The sequence below is a fragment of the Anser anser genome (genome assembly GCF_964211835.1).
Source record: "Anser anser genome assembly, chromosome: 2".
Lineage (NCBI taxonomy): Eukaryota > Metazoa > Chordata > Aves > Anseriformes > Anatidae > Anser > Anser anser.
The window spans coordinates 122936267-122955389 of NC_139721.1; the positions used below are offsets into that span (position 1 = coordinate 122936267).

At 41.1% G+C, this 19123-nt stretch overlaps 1 protein-coding gene and 1 long non-coding RNA gene across 7 annotated transcripts in view; one reads left to right on the plus strand and one right to left on the minus strand.

Annotated features, from left to right (window-relative positions):
• Positions 1–4390: 4390 nt before the first annotated feature.
• LOC310894673 lies at positions 4391–6199 on the minus strand. The gene is made up of 2 exons (XR_014580087.1): positions 5882–6199; positions 4391–5458 (listed from the first exon to the last, which is right to left on the minus strand). It is a non-coding gene; the product is annotated as an uncharacterized lncRNA (long non-coding RNA).
• Positions 5923–19123, plus strand: part of ZNF385D (zinc finger protein 385D) — a 436921-nt gene continuing 423720 nt past the window's right edge. For 2 of the 6 annotated variants that reach the window (XM_083825066.1, XM_083825063.1), the window contains exons 1-2: positions 5923–5969; positions 6121–6224. In XM_083825066.1, coding sequence (XP_083681192.1) covers positions 5938–5969; positions 6121–6224 — 136 coding nt within the window. In that variant the 5' untranslated portion in view covers positions 5923–5937. Of the gene's footprint in view, positions 5970–6120; positions 6225–7281; positions 7938–8171; positions 8380–19123 lie in introns of those variants that run through there. The other 4 variants (XM_083825067.1, XM_083825068.1, XM_083825069.1 and 1 more) reach the window with 3 other exon arrangements.

Consider the following 19123-nt stretch of genomic DNA (forward strand, 5'->3'; position numbering starts at 1 on the left):
TACTGAGGAAAGTTTCTTACTGACAGACACAGGAGTGGAAATCAAATAAGGTAAGGTGAGCTTTGATCCAAACTAAGTTTCTCTGTCTTCCTTTGATGTTTGGGTATAGAAAGTAATAACCCACTACAAAGCATCAGAACAATACCTAATATTTCACGTGCTTTGGGTTTAGCATATTCTTACGATGCTTTTTATAGTACCTAAAATTTCAACCAGGTATGATTTAGAAAATATAATTATAGTATAAATGGTAGGAAAGTTCTATTATCTGAAACAATGGTAGTCATCATTAAATTTAATTCTAGTGTTTGTAGATCAGTTTGGTGAGCTTCCACCTTATCAGAACAAATAATACTTCTAGCTATGCATTAATCAGCACCTGCATATTCTCAATCCTGCAGTTCACACAGGAACATTTACTATAATCAGTATCAACATTTAAGATGTAAAGTTTACAGAATCAGACCAGTATTTTTGAGACTTTCATCTAATGTTGACCTAACCTCAGTACTGTATATCTAATAGAATACAATATGTATGAGTGTGAAAATTCTGGATCCCAGAAGTCCAAAACCTGTTGAAGTCCATTGACTTTATCAGCTGCAGAAGCTCACACATCTTCTATACTATTTTCCATTGCAAATGAGGTAATTGTAGAGCAAAATAAGAAGATGATTTTTATAAAATGCTTCCTTTTGTGTGAATAAATACTTAATAGTGCTGGTTAAGTATGAGTGGAAGGCTTGACTATAGTGCCAGATGCACCTGAGTCTGGCAAGGTTGTTGCATTGTTCTATTGAACTGCTGCAGTTTTTAATATTCAAGCCTTTTGTTTCTGTCTCTTACAGCAGCGCCGTACAGAGTGCTTTGAGAAGTGAAGAGGGACTCTAGGTATGTAGACTTGAATATCAATATTTATTTCCCTTTTATTGTGCAGCTGTGCCTAAAAATGTATTGAATTTGAGTTCAGAAAACAGATGTATAGCCTTTGTATTCAGAAATAAAATCTACTGTGTGTGCTTTACATCTTTGGATTGGGTATTTTTCTACCAAAATCATTACCTAGCTTTTTATTCCTCTGCTGTATTTTGAAGTCCGGAGTAAACTAGCATTATCTTTTTTGTTACTAAATCAGACTAATGTCACAGGTATCCTGTGGGATAGCACCACAGCAAGAACAACTGTCTTACAAGTTTTAATTCCCTGATTATTGATGGGAATCAATGCTTGTTTTATATTAGCATGAGCCAAAGAATGATGGAAAGGGAGAAGAAAGACCAACTTTTTAAAAATAAATGAGTTACACATGATATATATATACAACTTTTACCCATACAGAGAATGCTTCTGAGAGGTGTAAGGTTACGAAATCCTGAAAAATCCAATATATTCATGTTGAAAAATAAGAGGTGGAAATAGAAATATCAGAGGTAGGTTTGGAGCAGCCATATGTGTATATTACTTTTTAGTTTTACTGTAGCTAGGGGAGAAAAAAATAGAAAGTTGTGCATCATTATTAACAACTTTGTTTGCGTTTTGTCAGGTTTTAGAAGTTGTGGTTCCAGGGTGTGTGTCTCATACGCTGCATGCATTTCCATATTCCCTAGACCTGTGAGTACTAAAGCTCAGCTTGAAAAAATGTATTGGGCACTCAAGAGGTGTCAAACATTAAACTGTATTTTTATCTCTAGTCTATAGGAAAGGCAGAGTCTAGTTGTGACAATCTGAAGCAACCCTGGAGAGGCATGCTGCTTCCCTATGGTCAGCAACACAGCACATTAGCTTCTGGGAGCAGTGTGTTATACAGCTCAGCTGTGCATTGGGCAAAAGGGAAGCTGCTGCTTGTCTTCTATTCCTGTTTCCCTCACAGGACACAACCGCTTTTTTATTTTTCCCTATTCCTGCAGTACTGTGGAAATGCTTGTTTTGACCAAGTCTGGAGGATCGCATACGTAAGGCCAAATTATGTAATTTTGAGACATATAATTAAAAATTACAAATCTGTCTTACTCCATGTGGCTTCACACTAGTGTGTTCTCTTTACCAAAAACACTTAAAGCAATAGTTTTTTGACTAAAAGCCAGGGAAGAGCTATGTAATGCAGTCGTAGTGGATTTAATGGGTGATTAGACCTCTGTAACCGTTTGAGTTTACCTACATTACCCTGCTTCTCAGTAAGGATGTTGCATTGCCTGTGTCTGATGTGCTTTTAGTGGCTACAGTTAGGGCCCAATCCCATGTGCCATCTTCAAGCATAACTCCAGTGAAATAGAGAAGTAAACCCTGAATTATGGTTACAGAAATAAAAGACAAACAAACCATTCACAGTCACTAGTACCATAAAGTCTATGTGAGGTTTTCAGCAAGCTGCTGCAACCCACGTTATGCCAGAGGGACACTATAGATGTAGCAGCTGTTGGCAGAGAAATGCACAGCCAGGGGAGGTAATGGTTCATTCACTATACTCCTCTTGCAGCCCCTGGCAATAGGTTTTCTGTAGCTTCCTACAGAGCTGCAAATAGAAACTAAGTCTGTGCCTGACTTGCTGAACCCTGAGGAAGGTGATAGGTGAAAAAAAGCTCACCTTTTTTTTTTTTTTTTTCTTTTTTTTGGAGGGTGAGTTCCCTCTGCAGCATGTTATTCTAGTTAGGATATGAAATTTACATTTCTGCTTATACCTGTAATAACTGAATTCTTGGTCTAAACTATGTTCTGTGTACACACTTGTACTATGTTAAATTGATAATGATTTATATTACTAATTTTTAATAAATCATTAATGATTTATATTACTACTTTTTTTTATTTTTCTTCTAAATCCCAGCAAATGCATCTCTGACACATTGACAGGGAAACATATTTATAACAGAGACCAACTTGAACACTGAGAAAGACTGATACCCGACACAGGAAATAATCGGTTAGGTTTGCAGATCACACAAAATATGGGTCAAAAAGGAGGAACTGGGAATTTTCTCTCAAATTGCTAAATTTATTTGCTAAGACATTCAGAAATCTCAGGGAACATCTATTTAGTTTTTGAAAGGAGAAGTCAAAAGGAAGATCTGTTTAAACCTTCTTATCATGGCTATTTTTTCCTTATATCTGGCTGGGGTAATTACAAGCTGAATTTAGCTGAATTTTTATAGCTGACCTTGTAATTATTTTCTCAGAAACTCCTGGGCATGCGTTTACTCTATATTTATCTAAAATCCCATTCCTCAGAGGTATCCAAAGCAGAAGCACTAGTAAATACCCGAGAGCAGTGTGCCCTCTTGGGATCCTCTCTCTTGCACTTCCTAAAGACTGTATCTTCTGATCTAGCTCTTGAGAAACATTTCCATTTCATCAGGAACTATGAGGCACCCCTGTAATAACTTCAGAACTTTGAAACCAGAAATTTCTTTGAAAACAGAAATTTCATTCACACTAATTTTGTATTTCAGTCATCAAAACTTACCTGACCTGAAAGAATAGTAAATACTCCTTATACCAATTTTTTCTTTCAGAATACTCCCAGTTTATCTCTGAGCTGCTAAATGGTGGTACGTGAAAATACAAGCTTCTCTCTCCCTAAATGCTCACCAGGTTAGTGATGCGCTTGCACTTGCAGTTCCCCCAGTTTGCTCTAAGTTATGTAGTGAAATATTGAAGTGTCTTAAACATCAATACTGTTATAAATGAACCTGAGATTGCAAATCTTGTAGTTGTTCACGATATTGGATGAAAAGACAGAAACATGCAGCCACCTCTGACCCACAGCAATATCTCAAGGTCAGGATTGTGATTCAAGTAACTCCCTCTGGTCAGATTTTGTGTAGAAGTTTGAGTAAAATGGACTTTTGGCTGGACATTCAACCTGCAATAGGATCATTTCAAACATGAGCTTCCAGAATAGTAACTGAAATGCTCTAAGGTCAAAGCTGTCTCCTGTGGACTTTCAAAATCTCCATATTTGAAGTATCAATTCTGCCTAACTGTGCATCCATCCAGCACCCCAGATTCTTGGGGCAGACCCTCAATTGCTTTTCATTGTATCAAACTCTGTGTGGTGTGAAAAGAATAGGCACAATTTATAAATTGTATCTTCTGTCCTATCCATTGGAAATGCATCTCTTCACTTCCACTTGCTGGAAAACAAGTTTTCTGCTCTTGGGCATAATAACTGAAGGAACAGAGGTGTATTGAAAGAAACATAGGCAAGGGCATTGAGAACAGAAATGTTTCTTTCCAGGGCATCATTATTTCCCAGTTACATTCTCTTTTCCCTAGTTTCTAGGAGGAGGAGAAATGACATTGCATTTAAAAGGAGGATTCTGGGAGCCAAGGATACGCTGAATTTTGGGAATACGTAACCTGCAAAATTAAACTTTGTAGATACAAAGGTAAGTCATTATTTCTGATTTATTGAAAATTAGAATTATAGAGGCTGTCTTTTTAGTCAGACCGCAGTACTAAGTCCTGACTCCATTGCACATTCCCTTTTATGATGCATATCTAGTGCTCTAAACCCATCCCCAGCTCCATGAAACAGGTATGAGCACAGGAAACACAGGATATGACTTGGTTCAGGTAGGGCTTGAAGTTGTCCTCGGACAGCCTCAGCCACCAGTGGCTCTCACGCTTTTGAGCTGGTGAGGTTTGTGGCTGCCCACCGTGCAGGCACTGTACCTCCACTGGACTTAGTGCTAGCATGTGCACAACTGCTCTTGGTGCATGCAAGAAGATTCAGAAGGATTATACTGAGGATCATGAAGCTGTGGTGGGGGTGCACACTGCTGTTCCCAAGGCAGCCTAACCCTTGCTCTGCATCTTTCCTTGTGGCTGGAACCGTTGCTTTTCTGATTCCTCTAGCACCAGACAGAAGAAGAGGAGTGCACACAGGCTGATCCAAAGCACGGCATGAATGCAAGTGCGTTCTTTGCAGTGAAGGAGCAAACTGGGTCCCAGGTGCTTTCTCACAGCACTGGTACAAAGCAGAGGAGGGCAGCTGCAGGCACGTAGGCTAGCCCAGCAAAATGTTGCCTGTGGTTATTCTGCTTTTTGTCTGGTTTGTACAAAATCACTAGTGTATTCATACAGTGCATTATAACCTGGAGGCATCTCCTGGAAGTGCACAGATTCCCCGGTGGAACATGAAGTGGTGCTTTGCAAGGAATTGGTATCATTTTGTGAATTGCTTTTCTACTCCATCTAGCTTTTCTGTTTGTCTGGGTTAGAAGAACATACATATATCTTCAGTACGAAAAGGTAGTGAGAGGAAATTCTTGTCAATGGTAAATTACAAGCACGTTGCCAGCAAGTTGTGGACTGGAAGATGAGCAGGGGCAGAACTGCCTTGGGGCTTCCATATTAGAGCTGGATTGCTAATGTGGACTGAGCTGAATTTGACTGCTTACAAATCATAGATGTCATCCTCAGGTGGACTGCGAATGCAGAAGGTACTCTGTATTCCTCTCTGCAAAGGAAACAAGTATAATCCTATCAGAAACTCTTCCATATTATTCTTAGGTAAAACAACAGATGCCTAAGCAGAAATGCTTATGGTAATGCTCCTGTCTGTGAAGGTCTGTATAAGTCAGTTCAGTGTAAGCAAAATTTAGAACATGTATTCAAATCACCAGTCTGTTTAATGCATCCATGCAAATATTATATTTAACAGAGGGATATGACATCCAAATACTCCTTCACCAGTGGAAAAACAGCCCCAAGTTAATACAAGAAAATGGTTGTACATCTTCATCATTAGATGAGCAGGAAACATAAACAAGGATAAAGAAAAATTAGCCTGCAACTTACGATGCTACACTAAGGGAATGAAATTATGAGCCATAGTGGTATTATACAACATTTCAGTATTATCATTTTATGATATCTGTACCTTTTCTTTTCAACAGAGGCTGCTCATATTCTCCATTACACCTTTTGTTGCATACAATGAATAAGCAAGGTGGTCCTTTAAATCAGAGGTATTACACTCTACAATGATATTTAAGAATGCTCTTGTGTCTTCATTCCTTTGTAAAAACAAAAACAAAAAGGAAAGTTATTAAATGTTGATCATGGAAAAATCAATCTTTCAGGAAGGGGTTGTGAATACATTTTTTTTTTTCTTTTCAGCTCTGGAGGTTTCTGCAAAAATACCTCTTTGCACAAAAACAAAAACTGGGTGATCTTTAAGGTCCCTTTCAACACAAATCATTCTGTGATTCTAAATTTAAGAGGTAAGTTTTTTTCCTTTTTCCTATTTGTTAAACCTGTTCTGGAATATTAATTCTGCATACAACTACTGCAGACTTTTCCTTCTCCGCACTAATTCTTTGTTTTATATGCTATATATTTTTATATCATTTAAAAATACTGTTCTCTACAAAACATTTTTATACCCTATTCTTAATTTGCATTCCAACTAATTGCTGTAGAAGTTTCATATTCTTTGTGTACAGAGAGTGGGCTCTTCTCCAGCTATATTTTCTTTTGTTTTTATCTCCCCCTCCTCCCCTGTGTAAATGTAATTATAAAAGTACGTTTAACAAAAGACTATCCACTATAAAAAACATCCTAATGTGGAGCAGCAGTGAGATGATACACCACACATCCACATGTGTAGTCATTATCAATAATAACAGAAACAGGATCAAGTGATAGAAATATATTTGATTTAAATCAATCATTTGGGGAGTGTATTTATTCAAGAGCCTTCAAGCAGAGATGAATAGCAGGTTTCTAAATGTGCTATGAGGGTAAGCAAATGAGTCATTATTTGTGTTACAATGCAATAGAATTGGGCAAGAACAGCCCTACAAGAGGGAATATGCAGTCATATCTGTTTATTCTATTACATTCATCACCACGGGGTGTATCTGTACGTGTCAGGTCAAGGTCAGAAATCCTGGTTTGCATGAATCATTCTCAGCGCTAATGAAAACCACCCCAGCCTCAGCAGGCAGCGGCAGCGGGCTGCTGGGACTCGGGGCTCAGGCAGGACAGATGAGGTGTGGGCACAGGAGGGAGGCCTGATCAGCAGGGACTGGGGTAGGAACTGACCACTGAAGAAGGGCGGATAAGTTCAAAGTGGAGGACAAAGCTTTGCTCTTGCATCACACACAGGTTGTGGCTTTACATCTTGGCTGTTGGAGCTACAAACCCAAGAGGAGCTCTCTCTCTCTCTCTCTTTCTTTTTTTAAATTAGTAACTTGGTCCAATTGAGTCTCCAAAGAATAAGTTTTAAAGTTATGATAACGATGGACCCTACTTGTTTTTCTCCATAAGCTTCTTGAAGTCAGGGAAGCAGAGGTGGGATACAGGGAAACGGAGATGGGACACAGGGAGGAGGCTTTCTTTTCCTTTTCTTTGAATGGAAGAATCAGCGCAAGTTCTGCATACAGTTTCTCTGCGTTTCAAAGAGTTCAGATAGAAAGAATGATATGCTCGGTGGAGGTGCTGATGGCATATAGATATATGTGAGCATGAAAAATTAAAAAGCAACTGTGGAATACCTTTCCAGAGCTGCCGCAGTGACTGCTGTAATTTGACATACAGGTGGATTCATTACCACTATTACAAACAAAAGTTACACATTTGTACTTATGCAACATACTGCTCGGCCAAATCCTTGGGACTACAGCGGCATTTTAAACTTTTTTTTTTTTCTGAAAATTGCTAATATTCATCTCCGAGCCTGTAACTTTTTATTAGATCCGGTGTTAAGCAGACTGCACGTTTCAGAGCATAGGGTGCTTCTCGCATGGCAGGCACCCCTTGGCGGGACCGCCGAGCGATCGAGGGCACTGCCCACGGCCCGGGGCCCCGGAGGGCCCGGAGGGGGGCTGCCGCTGCCTCCCCGCACAGGGGCTCTCGGTAAGCGGCACCCTCCGGCCGAGCGACACCGCGATGGAGGCAGGAGTGCGCGGCACCGGCGCTGGGGATGGCAGGAGGTAACTTACACATGGCTCCCGGCGAAGCTCCGTGGGAGGAGGGCTCCCGGCGGGGATGGGGTCGGGGTCTCGCTGCGCGACCCCCCCTTGCCCCCGGGAGCCCGCCCCCCCCCCCCCCCCCAAACCCCCTCCCAGCCCCTAGGAGCGGGGCGGGGGGCGCGGCGCTGCCTGACGCCGGCCCGGCCGGGGGCGGGACCGCCGGGACCGCGCTGCTCCCTCCTGCCCGCCCCCGTCCCCATCGCCGTCCCCGTGCCCGCCGCCGGGTCCCGGGCCCCATCTCCGCCCCCGCGCTGTCCCCGCCGGGCCCGGCGCTGCGGGGGCCGCCCCAGCCGCGGCATGGCCGGCGCGCTGGGCAGGGGGGCGGCGGGCTGGCGGCTGCGGAGCACGGCGGGCGGCAGGAAGGAGAAGCCGCCGGGCGGCAAGCCCCAGCCGCCGCCGCACGGTAAGGGGCCGGGCGGGACGGGGGCCCGGGGTGGGGGGGTCCGCTGGGGTCGCTCCGAGCGGGGGCTCATGGTGTTCCTCGCCCGCCCGTGGGTGCGAGGGGAGGGGGGTCCCCGCGCCCCAACTCCGCTGGAGCTGCGCCTGTCTCCTGCTGGCTGCCGGGCGCTGGGGAGAGGAGCATCTCGCTGCGATCGCGGCGTCCTTAATCGTGGCGGAAAGCGTTTGCAGCCGGTGAACCCGGGGACAGTCCTCGGAGTATTTTTTGGCTTGCCTGCGGCTGCTCTCAGTGCTGGGAAGCACCGCTACCAAACCCGCCGGGGCTCCCCCGGCTCCCGACGCCCCTCCCGGGGTGTTTACGAGGTCCCAGACCGAGCCCGGGGGGGCCGAGCCGTGTGCGGGCTCCGCTCCGTGCTTGCTGCGGGGCTCGGCAGTCCCCGGGGGAACTCCGTGCTGCGGGGCGGCTGTCACCGCTGCCACCGCTGTGACACCGCTGTGACACCGCTGTGACACCGCTGTGACACCGCTGTGACACCGCTGTGACACCGCTGTCACCCGCCTGCCGCCCGCTCGCCGCCGCCGGGCAGCCTCCCTGCCGCCTTTGCCAGGAGGGCGAGGAGGAACCGGACCCAAAGTCCGAGCAAAGCCTCAGTGGGTATCAAAAAACTCTGAGAGAAATGACCGCGCAGGGGAGGAATGCTGTCCGGTTAGCGAATACAAATGGCTGGCTGTAGCTGCAAGTGCTTAGGCTCCTCTCTCTGACTGTGATGCTGGCGGTGGGGATAACTCGCAAGGAAAGCGCTCGGGCTGCAAGAGGGATGCAGCCAAGCCGGCTGGGTCCCCCCCTGCCCCCGTTAGAGCCGGTGTTTGCCCACAGACCGGCTGGTGCGAGGGGTTAGGCAGAGCTGAAATCCTTCTTTGAGCGCCAGAAAGTTTGCCATAATTGTGTAGTTGCGATGCTGCGGTATGCTGCCAAGATTAAGATGTTATCAGGGTCTCTGTATTGTAAATTAATTACTGTGGGGAGATATTTTGTAACTTGGTTCTAATTCAGGGTAGCAGAAAGGTGTGGTGTGCTTCAGTCTGTTTGTTGCTTCTTAGAAGTGTTTTGTAAAGTATGGTACGACACTAAGTTCTGGTTTAAGTAATTACTGTATCAACACGGAACACTAAATTACACTGCAGCACAGATATTTCGCATCCCAGTTAATTTTCAACTGTGCTTTAAGGGTAATCACTCTTTCTGCGGTACTGTCTTTGCAAGGTGCGCTGGACTTATTTACAACGCCATTTACTACCCATTAACAGCAACAGATGTAAGGTAAAAACAAAATTAGACCTAATTCCTCTGTCCGTACTGCTGACTGTATGCTACAGTGAGCTTTTATATATATATATATTTATTATTTTTTTTAGGGGGGAAGGGGGGAAGGGGAAGTGCAGTATTACTTTAATATGCTTCTCAAAATTTCAAAGTTTTAGAAACACTTTGTTTTCCAAGAATGGACTCAAGTAATTTAATATTGACCACCTTGTGTTGGAGCGGAAAACATACTTAAAATATTCAGGCTGAAGAGTTTGAGGAGTTATCACGATTATACTTTTTGGTGTATCTTACTTATAAGTGAGCTGTCAGCAGTTTTTAACCAGGTCGACTCATTCATACATGCATGCATGCAATCATCAAAATGAAACAAGGACTATTCATTTTTTACAACAGAACCGGGAGGCGGCAGGAACAGGAGAGAATTTAGATTTTAGCAAATAATGCTGTTCTTTCCTACTCTTCTTGCTGCAAAAACCGTTCCAGTTGGCCACCTACCTGTGTTGGTAGAAAAATGGCACAGCTCCATGGATCTCAATGGCACTGTTATGATTGACACCAGCTGAAGACCACGCATGACATTTCTGTGTGTGTTTGGATTAAGATACAGTTACCCAATCATCACTTAAGGCTGTCTGGGTGCTGCAGGCATACTGAGCTGTGAACATGTGAGCGAGCCTGCCTTTTGACTGCATCAACTTACAAGTATCTGCCAGCTTTGATGTTCTTCTTGCCTTTTGTGTGAGTAAATATAGCTGTCGATTTATTTTGACATGGAGCTATTTTATGTGATTCTCTATCAAGTGCGCTTATTCACTGCTTTATTAATCAACAATTTTATCTTATCAATTGCAAGTAAAACAAAGCTTTTTCATGATCAAACCGTGTACTTATGGCATCGTGACCTCAGACTTTTCTGTATTTTTCAAATGCTTCAAAACACAAATACAAACATGAAATTTTCTATAATCTCGTGTACAGACGCTCATTCTGCATGCAATGAAACTTTGGAAAATGCAAAGTGATGAAAAGTAGGACTAGCATTTCCACCTGCTGTGGTCTAGACAGTAAACAAAGTGTTTGTCAAGACAAAAAGTTCAAGGTCCTGATAAGATGATAAATATTAATGATCTTATAAAAAGCCTGTTTTTATAGCACTTTACCTGTAAAATCTTTCAAGAGCTTGAAAACCAGATGGATGGCTAGAGCCAGAATTCTTCTACAGGCTTTCTAAGCAGATGTTAAGGACTAGCATGATGGAAACCACAGTGTAAATCAAGTAGTGTTTTGCTGTACTCCTTAACAAAACTTTGAGATGCCTGTATGCATTGAAGAAACCTCCTCCCTTGGGGAGTAGGTATGGAAAGTTTGTGACTAGAGGCTATGAGAGAGAAGAATGTTTACATTTTCTGATGCCACCAAAACTGCTGAGGAGAAAGCAATATTTTTATATACATTTTTAAAGGTATGTCAAACTTTTGTAGTAAACTAGTAGTTCTGCATCAGTAGTATTAAAACTGCAGTGAGAAAAATGTAACTAAATAGTGTTGGATGTATGTGTAGGAGTGTGTACACACCAGTGATGTATTAGAAAATGATTACTTCAAATATTTATTTTTTAATTTCTCACAAAAATGTGCCAAGTTTAGGCTAGGAAATGTAAGTCCTCTGTGTTTCAGCCAGCACAATGAAATCAGTCAGTATCATGCCAATATGTTGGATCACACCCAGGCAGGCTGAATAAATAAGTGTGAGCTAAAGCAACACAGATTTTTTTTTCCACCTGAGCCAGCTGACTAGTTTTAGTCTTAACCTATCTAGAGTTGTCACAAAACAGGACAAAATCTATTGTCTCCCCTTCATTAGGTAAGGATAGAAGTCAGCATGTTATAGCTCCAGAGAACTGGACTTCTCTATGTTCTCTATGAACTAGGGAAACGATGGGATGGAGGAAAAAACCTACAAGCCTGACCATGGTTTTCCTGGTGCATGTGCTTCGATGTATGCACACATGCTAACAACTTCTGGTTGCGACTGGACTGGACTAATTCTACAGTTGATGGTAGAAAAATGAAGAGTCCTACAAACTTTCCAATTTCAGATGGTATAATCTTCACACATTTCTTTCTGAAATATTCACAATGTATTTTCTGTCAGCTTCTTCCTTTTTTCTTTCTCTCTCTCCTGGGAAATAATGTTCTTGGTTGTATTCAGGCAGTCATAACCAAATCTTCTGTTGTGCTGGAGGCGTAGTTCTCTACACCTCACTTTTTACCTGTGGCTTATTGTGGTATTTGTAAAAATGAATGTCTGAAATTCATGTAGGCGTTATATATGTCCGCTTAATATAACGGAATATAAGTTCTCAAAGCAAGTAAGCCTTTCTGTGCTCAGCCGGAATAATCCGCAGGTAAACTTTGAAACTTAAAACACTTACTAGTCTACATGTTCATCAAGTATGAACATTGATGTTGTTTCTGTTTGGATCTACTAACACTTAGATGCCTCAGCTGCCCCTGTGGTCTTGTTGCATCAGTCAGGGAGCATGTTTGCCATGTGTAATGCAGACCTTGCTGTGAAGACATGGCATTCAAAGGAAATGGATGGATAAAGGATTTGACATGAAGATCAAGAAGGATTGGTTTACTAAGCAAGTTTTAACTCTCTTAGCCTTTCCACTGATGTGAACACAAGCTGATACCGCTTAACTTAATTGTACTACTATATGCATAACAGGAACAACTTCTTAGAGAACTTGTGTGACTCAAGAGTCAAGTTCTGTTGTGGTTTTTATTTTTATTTTTTTCCTATTCTACAGTGAAGCTTGGGGTTCTCAGTAACTCAAAGCCGTGGTAGCAGTCATTGGTAGTCTCTGATTTATTATTATTATAATTTTTTTAATTTTAAAAATGTTTTCCTTCTGTAGTATTTTTCAAATAAGTTCACATTGGTGTTACTGGAGGGGGTGAGGAAAACCGTACTCTTCTTGGCCAGAAATGCATATGATAAAATTAGCAAATACCTGTAACATGGCTTTATTTGACATTTTCCCCCTAGTTCATGGAAGAGTTTGTTTATGACAATAATAAAACCTTAACATTACAACTTGTACAATTATAAATAAGTAACCAGAGCTACAAAGCCATAGATTATTCTAAATCAGAGTTTACAATGGAATGACAAACACAGCATCTAGAATTTAGAGGCTGACTGCAAATACAGTTTTATGATGTTCATTTAAATTCAATTTCTGCAGAGAAATATAGATGAGAAACCAAAGACTTCTTCTCCATCCCATAACCAGACTTTTTTTTTTTTAAAGAAGATTTGGAGAGTTTTAATCAGACAGAGGTCACAAATCACTTTGCTGGGAAATGCAAGGTGTGCTTTAAAAGGGGAAAAAAATTACTTGTCTGATAATTTGGCTCTTGCAGTTTAAATTGCGAAGCTAGGTGAAGTAGTTACTCTGACAGAAGTATAGAAGCTATCTCATTTTCGTACATTCTGAAGTATTTTATATTTCTGAATAACCCTGGCTCAGGGGCATTTTATACTCACATCTGGAAGTTTCCAGTCTCAGCGCTCAGTCTAGTGTCTCTGCCTTTGTCTTTCCATTTAGTCTTGCCATGTTATAACAATGAATCATCTTGTCCATTAACTAAAGTTGGAATGTCTGTTTATGCACTGAATTTGTTTCATCACATCGCCATAATGATTGGAACTGTGGCAACTCCCAACTGCTTTCCCATATGTATTTGGGCTGGACTTGACCCAGTGCTGTTCTAAGCAGCAGCAGGATAAGCCATCACAAAACCTGGAATATCTTTATTCTACTAGGATTCAACTTCTTTCTCATGAAACTCCAGGGTAGCATTTTTGTATTCTGCCTTCATGTATATGAAATTGGGTGGAGGCTGTAGGATTTCTAATCATACAAAATCACAGCAGAGCTGTAATACACATACATGTACAACAGTTAAACCAGGAATGTTGTTACTGTAGGTTCACTTTGATATGCTCTGATTTTGTTGATCGTTTTTAAATTTGTGCTAATTAAAATATTGAAGCATTAAATAAAAAATGAAACAAAACAATAGCGGGCTTCTTTGATATTTAGTAATTTTACTAAAATAGGCAAGTAGCATGGTGTAAATAAAGGTGCCAAGTGGCAGGAAGCCTGTGCCAGCAGGTGCAAATTCACACCTCTTGCCATGTGAGTGCAGATAGCCATGGGCTTGCAGATAGTGTTCTGGTTGCTACTTAAGCAGAGTATTTTGCAATTCAGTGTCCTTTTATTGAAAAGGTATTAAACTGGTTGTACCTTGACTCATTTAATAGCACATAGCCTTAAGATTCTGGTGGTGTTATTGAAATTATTCTCATTATTTCCATGAAAAAAAATAATAATTGTTGTGTTTAGAAGGATTAGTAAATGCTGAAGGACCTGTTTTACAAACAAAACCTACACGTTTTGTAAAATCTATGGATTTGTTGTTGTTGTTGTGGTTTTGTCTTGTGTGCTATGATGTCTAAGAATATTTTTTTGTGCTCCCTACGGCCAATTTTCATGAAGAGTTGTTGATGCTGTACTCCTATATAAAGTATTGTAAAGCATAAAAGAGGAATAGGAATTAGTGGGGAGAACCTTCTCCTGGGGGTGGATTAAAGTAGAGCTGTTAGTTTGTGATAACAAAACCAAGAGCCTGTGGAAAGAAGTGAGAAAAAAGACTTGTTATTGTCAATGACTGCATTGAGCTTTGCTGTATAAACCATTCCAGTATTTAGCTCAATACTTACCACTCTGAAACTCTGAAACTAGAGCTGTCTAAACTGCTGGCATTTATAGTGAGGGGGTGGAATGGGAAGTAGAGAAGCGATGCTTTTTTCTCCAGAAGCTGGATTGAGGAAATTCACATATAGTATAAGCAGGTGTCCTCACCAGTTTCTTCTTTTTGGCTGATAGTCACTGTTGTTTCATGTGGGAGGTCATGGTTGTTGCTAGACAAGAAATGGGTGTACAAATGATTTTTATTTTTGTTTTATTTTTTGGAGGTAAGTGAGAGGAGGTTCTGTAATCAGAAGCTCTATGTGGAAAGATCAAGGCACCCTTGTGATGCATTCACATCAGCCAGGATCACAGAACAGATGAGTTGCTGTGCTGGGCAGAATGTTTCCAGGCTTCTGCATCGTTTCTAAGCATACGGCATCCTTATATTCTACACTTGAGTTGATTAATATATGGCTTACAGTGTTCAAGCGTGAGTTAGAGGGAGTGAGGGAATGGGAATGCAATCTTTTTTCTTAATTCTTTTTCTTAACTTTTTTTTTTTTTTTTTTTTTTTAAAGCTAGAGCTAAATTTTTGGCCTTCTAGCTATTTGTGATTTCAAGAGATACTTTCAACTGGCTTTAAAATGGATTTTCCAAGTGATCTTTAGAACATAAGAAATGCTTTATGGAAACATGGTCTTTCCCTTTTCCAGTATAGATGATGTTGGACTTTGTAGGCTCTCTCTAGCTGGCTGCTCCGAGTCCACGTATTGATTTCAGTTAACATGAAGTAGCCTGAGGGGTTGGTCAGTTGTTTATGTTGATGGTGCAGCCTCAGTTGCTCCAAACCTTTGCTTACCAAGGTAACTTCTAACAAAGCAAAGAAGAATTTATCACTGGCTTTATTCACTGAGTAACAGGAGAAAGTCTGTTTATTTTTCGCTGAGGGGTGGTAATAGTCTGATTGTAATAGGAACATGTTTTGTGTTTTCTTTTGTGCAGTATTTTTTTCCTAATCTCTAGGCTTAGAAACCAGTCCAAATCAATTTCTTTGCTTCTTGGGAGAGTGCTATATTACAACTGTAAAGGCAGGGAAAGGATCACCCTGCAGAAACTGTAGTGACTGGGATGAGATTCTGATCTTTGAAAGACTTGAGCTTGTGGGATGTAGCCACTTGCTTTATGCACAATAGCAGTTGGTGAGCTTATTTTCTAGGCTTTTTGAGGTGGTTTGTTTTGCAGCTTGTTCTGGGGGCTGACACAGACAGATGATCTGAAAGAAGTAGTGATTAAGTGACACCTGAGGGACTTGCAGAGTTCTTAATAACTTTCAGCAATTCTTCTGTTGCAGGAAGGGATCAATCTGAAGATGCACCCTGGATTGTGGCCAGCTTTTTTGCTGTATTTTATTCCTGTAGCACCATAATGCCATTTGGATGGTAGACACACAAGCTTAAGACAATGTTGTTTAAAAAGAGGAAGGTTGCAAAATTCTCTATCAGTATGGTGTCACAAAGCTGCATGGCTCTTTTTAAAATCAAGTTAAAATATTTCCATCCTTTATACTCTAATTCCATTTGGTACATCTAGAGGAAACTGAGGATAATTCAGGTCAGAAGGAGCCTAAGGAAGTCTCTAGTCCAATCTCCTGCTCAGGGTCAGCTGAGACAGAACAAATTGCGTAGGTTTTTCTCAGGTCCACTACTGAAAATATCCAAGGAAGGAGAAAGCACAAAATGTGACAAAACTTTTTGTTTTTTCCCAAGTCCAAATTCAAAATTAAGCCTAAAAACTCTGCAGAAGTGGGAGTTCTACATGATGGCCATGTCTGTGTAGAAACTGGGCCAAGAGGAAGTGGTGCTGAAGTGGTTCTTCAGATGATCTGAAGTATCATTTGTAAAACATAACACAAACTGCCTTGTTCCAGAAAAAATACCACATAAGAGTAAGAATTTGCTTGTGTGCATGGCTTTCTGAATAAGAGTAACAGCAGCCATTCTTAAGCTTGCGATCCCACATAACAGTGCACCGAGAAACATGGTAACATTTTGAGAAATACAGAGGAGTGTGCCAGGTATGTAGCCCTGAGGCTGTACACTTCATAAATAAGAAGTGCAGGTAAGATTTTGTGGTAAGAAGAGTCTTGACAACTCGAGTAATTGGAATGTCCCAATGTAGTTATAGAACAGAGGTCCCTGGTCATTATGGAAAGAGCCTGAAAGATAATGCTCTGCTGTTTTATGTTTGTTTGTTTGTTTGGTTTTTGACAGGGATGAGGGCTTCAGTCTCTAGACTGCTCTATTTTGCTTCATCTCTTCCTTAAATTTGCTGAAGTTTTCTCCTGAATGCATCTGTCTTGATTTAGAGGTCCAGCTTCAATATTCATTTTAACCTTTTATTCTCTTCTAGAGTAAGATCACTGATCTCTGGTACATGCACCTTTCTTCAGCAATGTTAAAGGAAGAGAACTAGTGTTGGGTCTATTTAAGTGTTGTCTACCTGGATTCCTACACCATGCTCTGTAATCAAGGCCATTTCCTGTGAATCATCAACTCCTCTGGTTCAAATCAGATTAAAAATGAATAAATATAAATAAATAAATAAATAGTCTGTGAACCAAACATCCCACATTTCAGTGAAATCTAACTTCACTTCTTCTTGAGCTCTGCAGCCAAAAGCAAAGAAGCCATGGCCTTATAGCAGCCACGGAGCTACAGGCCCAGTACTCACTGAATGCCTCTGTGAACATCAGGAGCATTTCACAGATTTTTCTGGGATCTGTCTCTGGCTTCTTTTGTTAGTAGTCAGGAAACGTGACGGTCCTATTGGATCTGGGTTGCTAGTGCTCTCTGTGTCCCAGCTTTGGGGATGCTGGCACTGAGGCTCTATGTGCCACCCCACGAGCAGTATGAGGTGGGTTTCTCTGGGTGTTCCTTGTGTCTGACTTGATGAACCTGCTGAAAAAAGTTGCAGCTCTGTTTCATCTGTATGTCCTGCTATCTTCTTTCACCTGCCAGTGAATTTCACTGCTTCCCAATGGCACTTCCAGGTAGGAAACTGTAAGGCAATACAGCCTGTGTGCAGTAGTGAGAGCTTGCTGGTAATATGTTTTCTAGGAATATAAGAGTATTGTTTTTCTTTCCAAGGAAGCACTTAGTATTTTTTGGTGTTAACAGCCATTGTCTTGCTTTTCTAAATAGCTGTATTTAGAAGGCTAATATAATTTATTTGTTAACACTCCTGCAGTTGCGTATAGGATATTTTGGGCCACAGGCACAAGTGCCTTATGAGGCACTTCTGTTGAAAGATTGTTTAGAGAATCACTTTCTATGCTTAATAATATTTTAATGTGATATGATTGAGTTCTGTGGCCGTTAACATCTGTTTTGCTTTTTTTTTTTTTCCTCTTACTTTCATTATCCCCAACTGTTTTTTATCCGGTATCTGGTTTTGCCTTTGTCCTGCTGCTCTTTGCAGGTTTTTGTTTTTAACAAGTACATGAGTAAACATTTCCATCAGTACAGGTCTGATTCACAAATGTTCATGGTTTTCCTTGGACCTTGGCATTCAATTTAACTTCGAACCACTTCTTGTCCTGCGTCAAACTGTATTCCATGAAAAAATAACCAAACATAAAGGGTATATGTGACTTTCTGGTTTCTCTAATTTGTCATCTACTCTAATGTTCTTCACACAGGGATATTGAAAGTACAAAGATTTATAACCTGTGCACTCCTGGTAATACTTCAGGTGTCAAGGTTAGAGGCAACACCTGGTTTGGAAACTAATTTGGTTAATTTAAGTAATTTATGTTTTTTCCTGATGCAGGGAAAAATTAAGGACTCTTTCTGCCACCAAGGGTGTGAAAATTTGGCAGTGGCTGACCCTGTGATGCAAATGGCAAAACAGATTTCTCCCATTTGTAATATTTAACATATTTCTTGGGAATTAGCACCTGCCCTTGAACAGTTGTATTTTTAAATGTGTGTATGTGTGAGAGGGTGTGTGTGAAACTAATCCTTGTAGCAGAAGGAATTAGAGTGAACTAATAGCTTTTTCTGGAATCTGTGTTCTCTGGTCATAACTCATTCTGAGTCTGGAATCTGGCGTAGAGAAATGTGCTGTATGAAGGGTGACATTAAGTATTTTCATTGTCAGAGCAGCACTGCATAGTGCATGTCTGTGTTACCACAGTTTGTTGTCTGTATGTTTCTGCTACAGAAGAAGATAGCAATCACAGCAGGCACTACTGAAGAGCGTGGTTAGGACTCTGCTGCCATCTGTGTTAGCACTGTCTGCTCATGTTATTTGCTTGTTTCCATATGTGTAGTTTAGCACTTAGCCTCTACAGCCATTATAGTAACGTATCTGAAAACAGTTGTGATAATGAAAGCTGATTGGAAACAGTCATTTAAAAAGTTAATTTGCTTGTTTTCAATGTACATGCTCTGCTTTTTTTTTTAGTATCTGCTACTACTTTAGGCAGGTTTAGCGAGATACCGCTGCACATTCCAAATTTGAACTCATCACTTTTGGCTTTGTACATCACAATCACGTCCACAGCAACCACTGTGATGCCATAAACAGAAGGTTTGACTTCAGGTGAAGAATTTAAGCCATAAAAGCAGAAATATTCCTAAAGGAAAATGTGGGAGG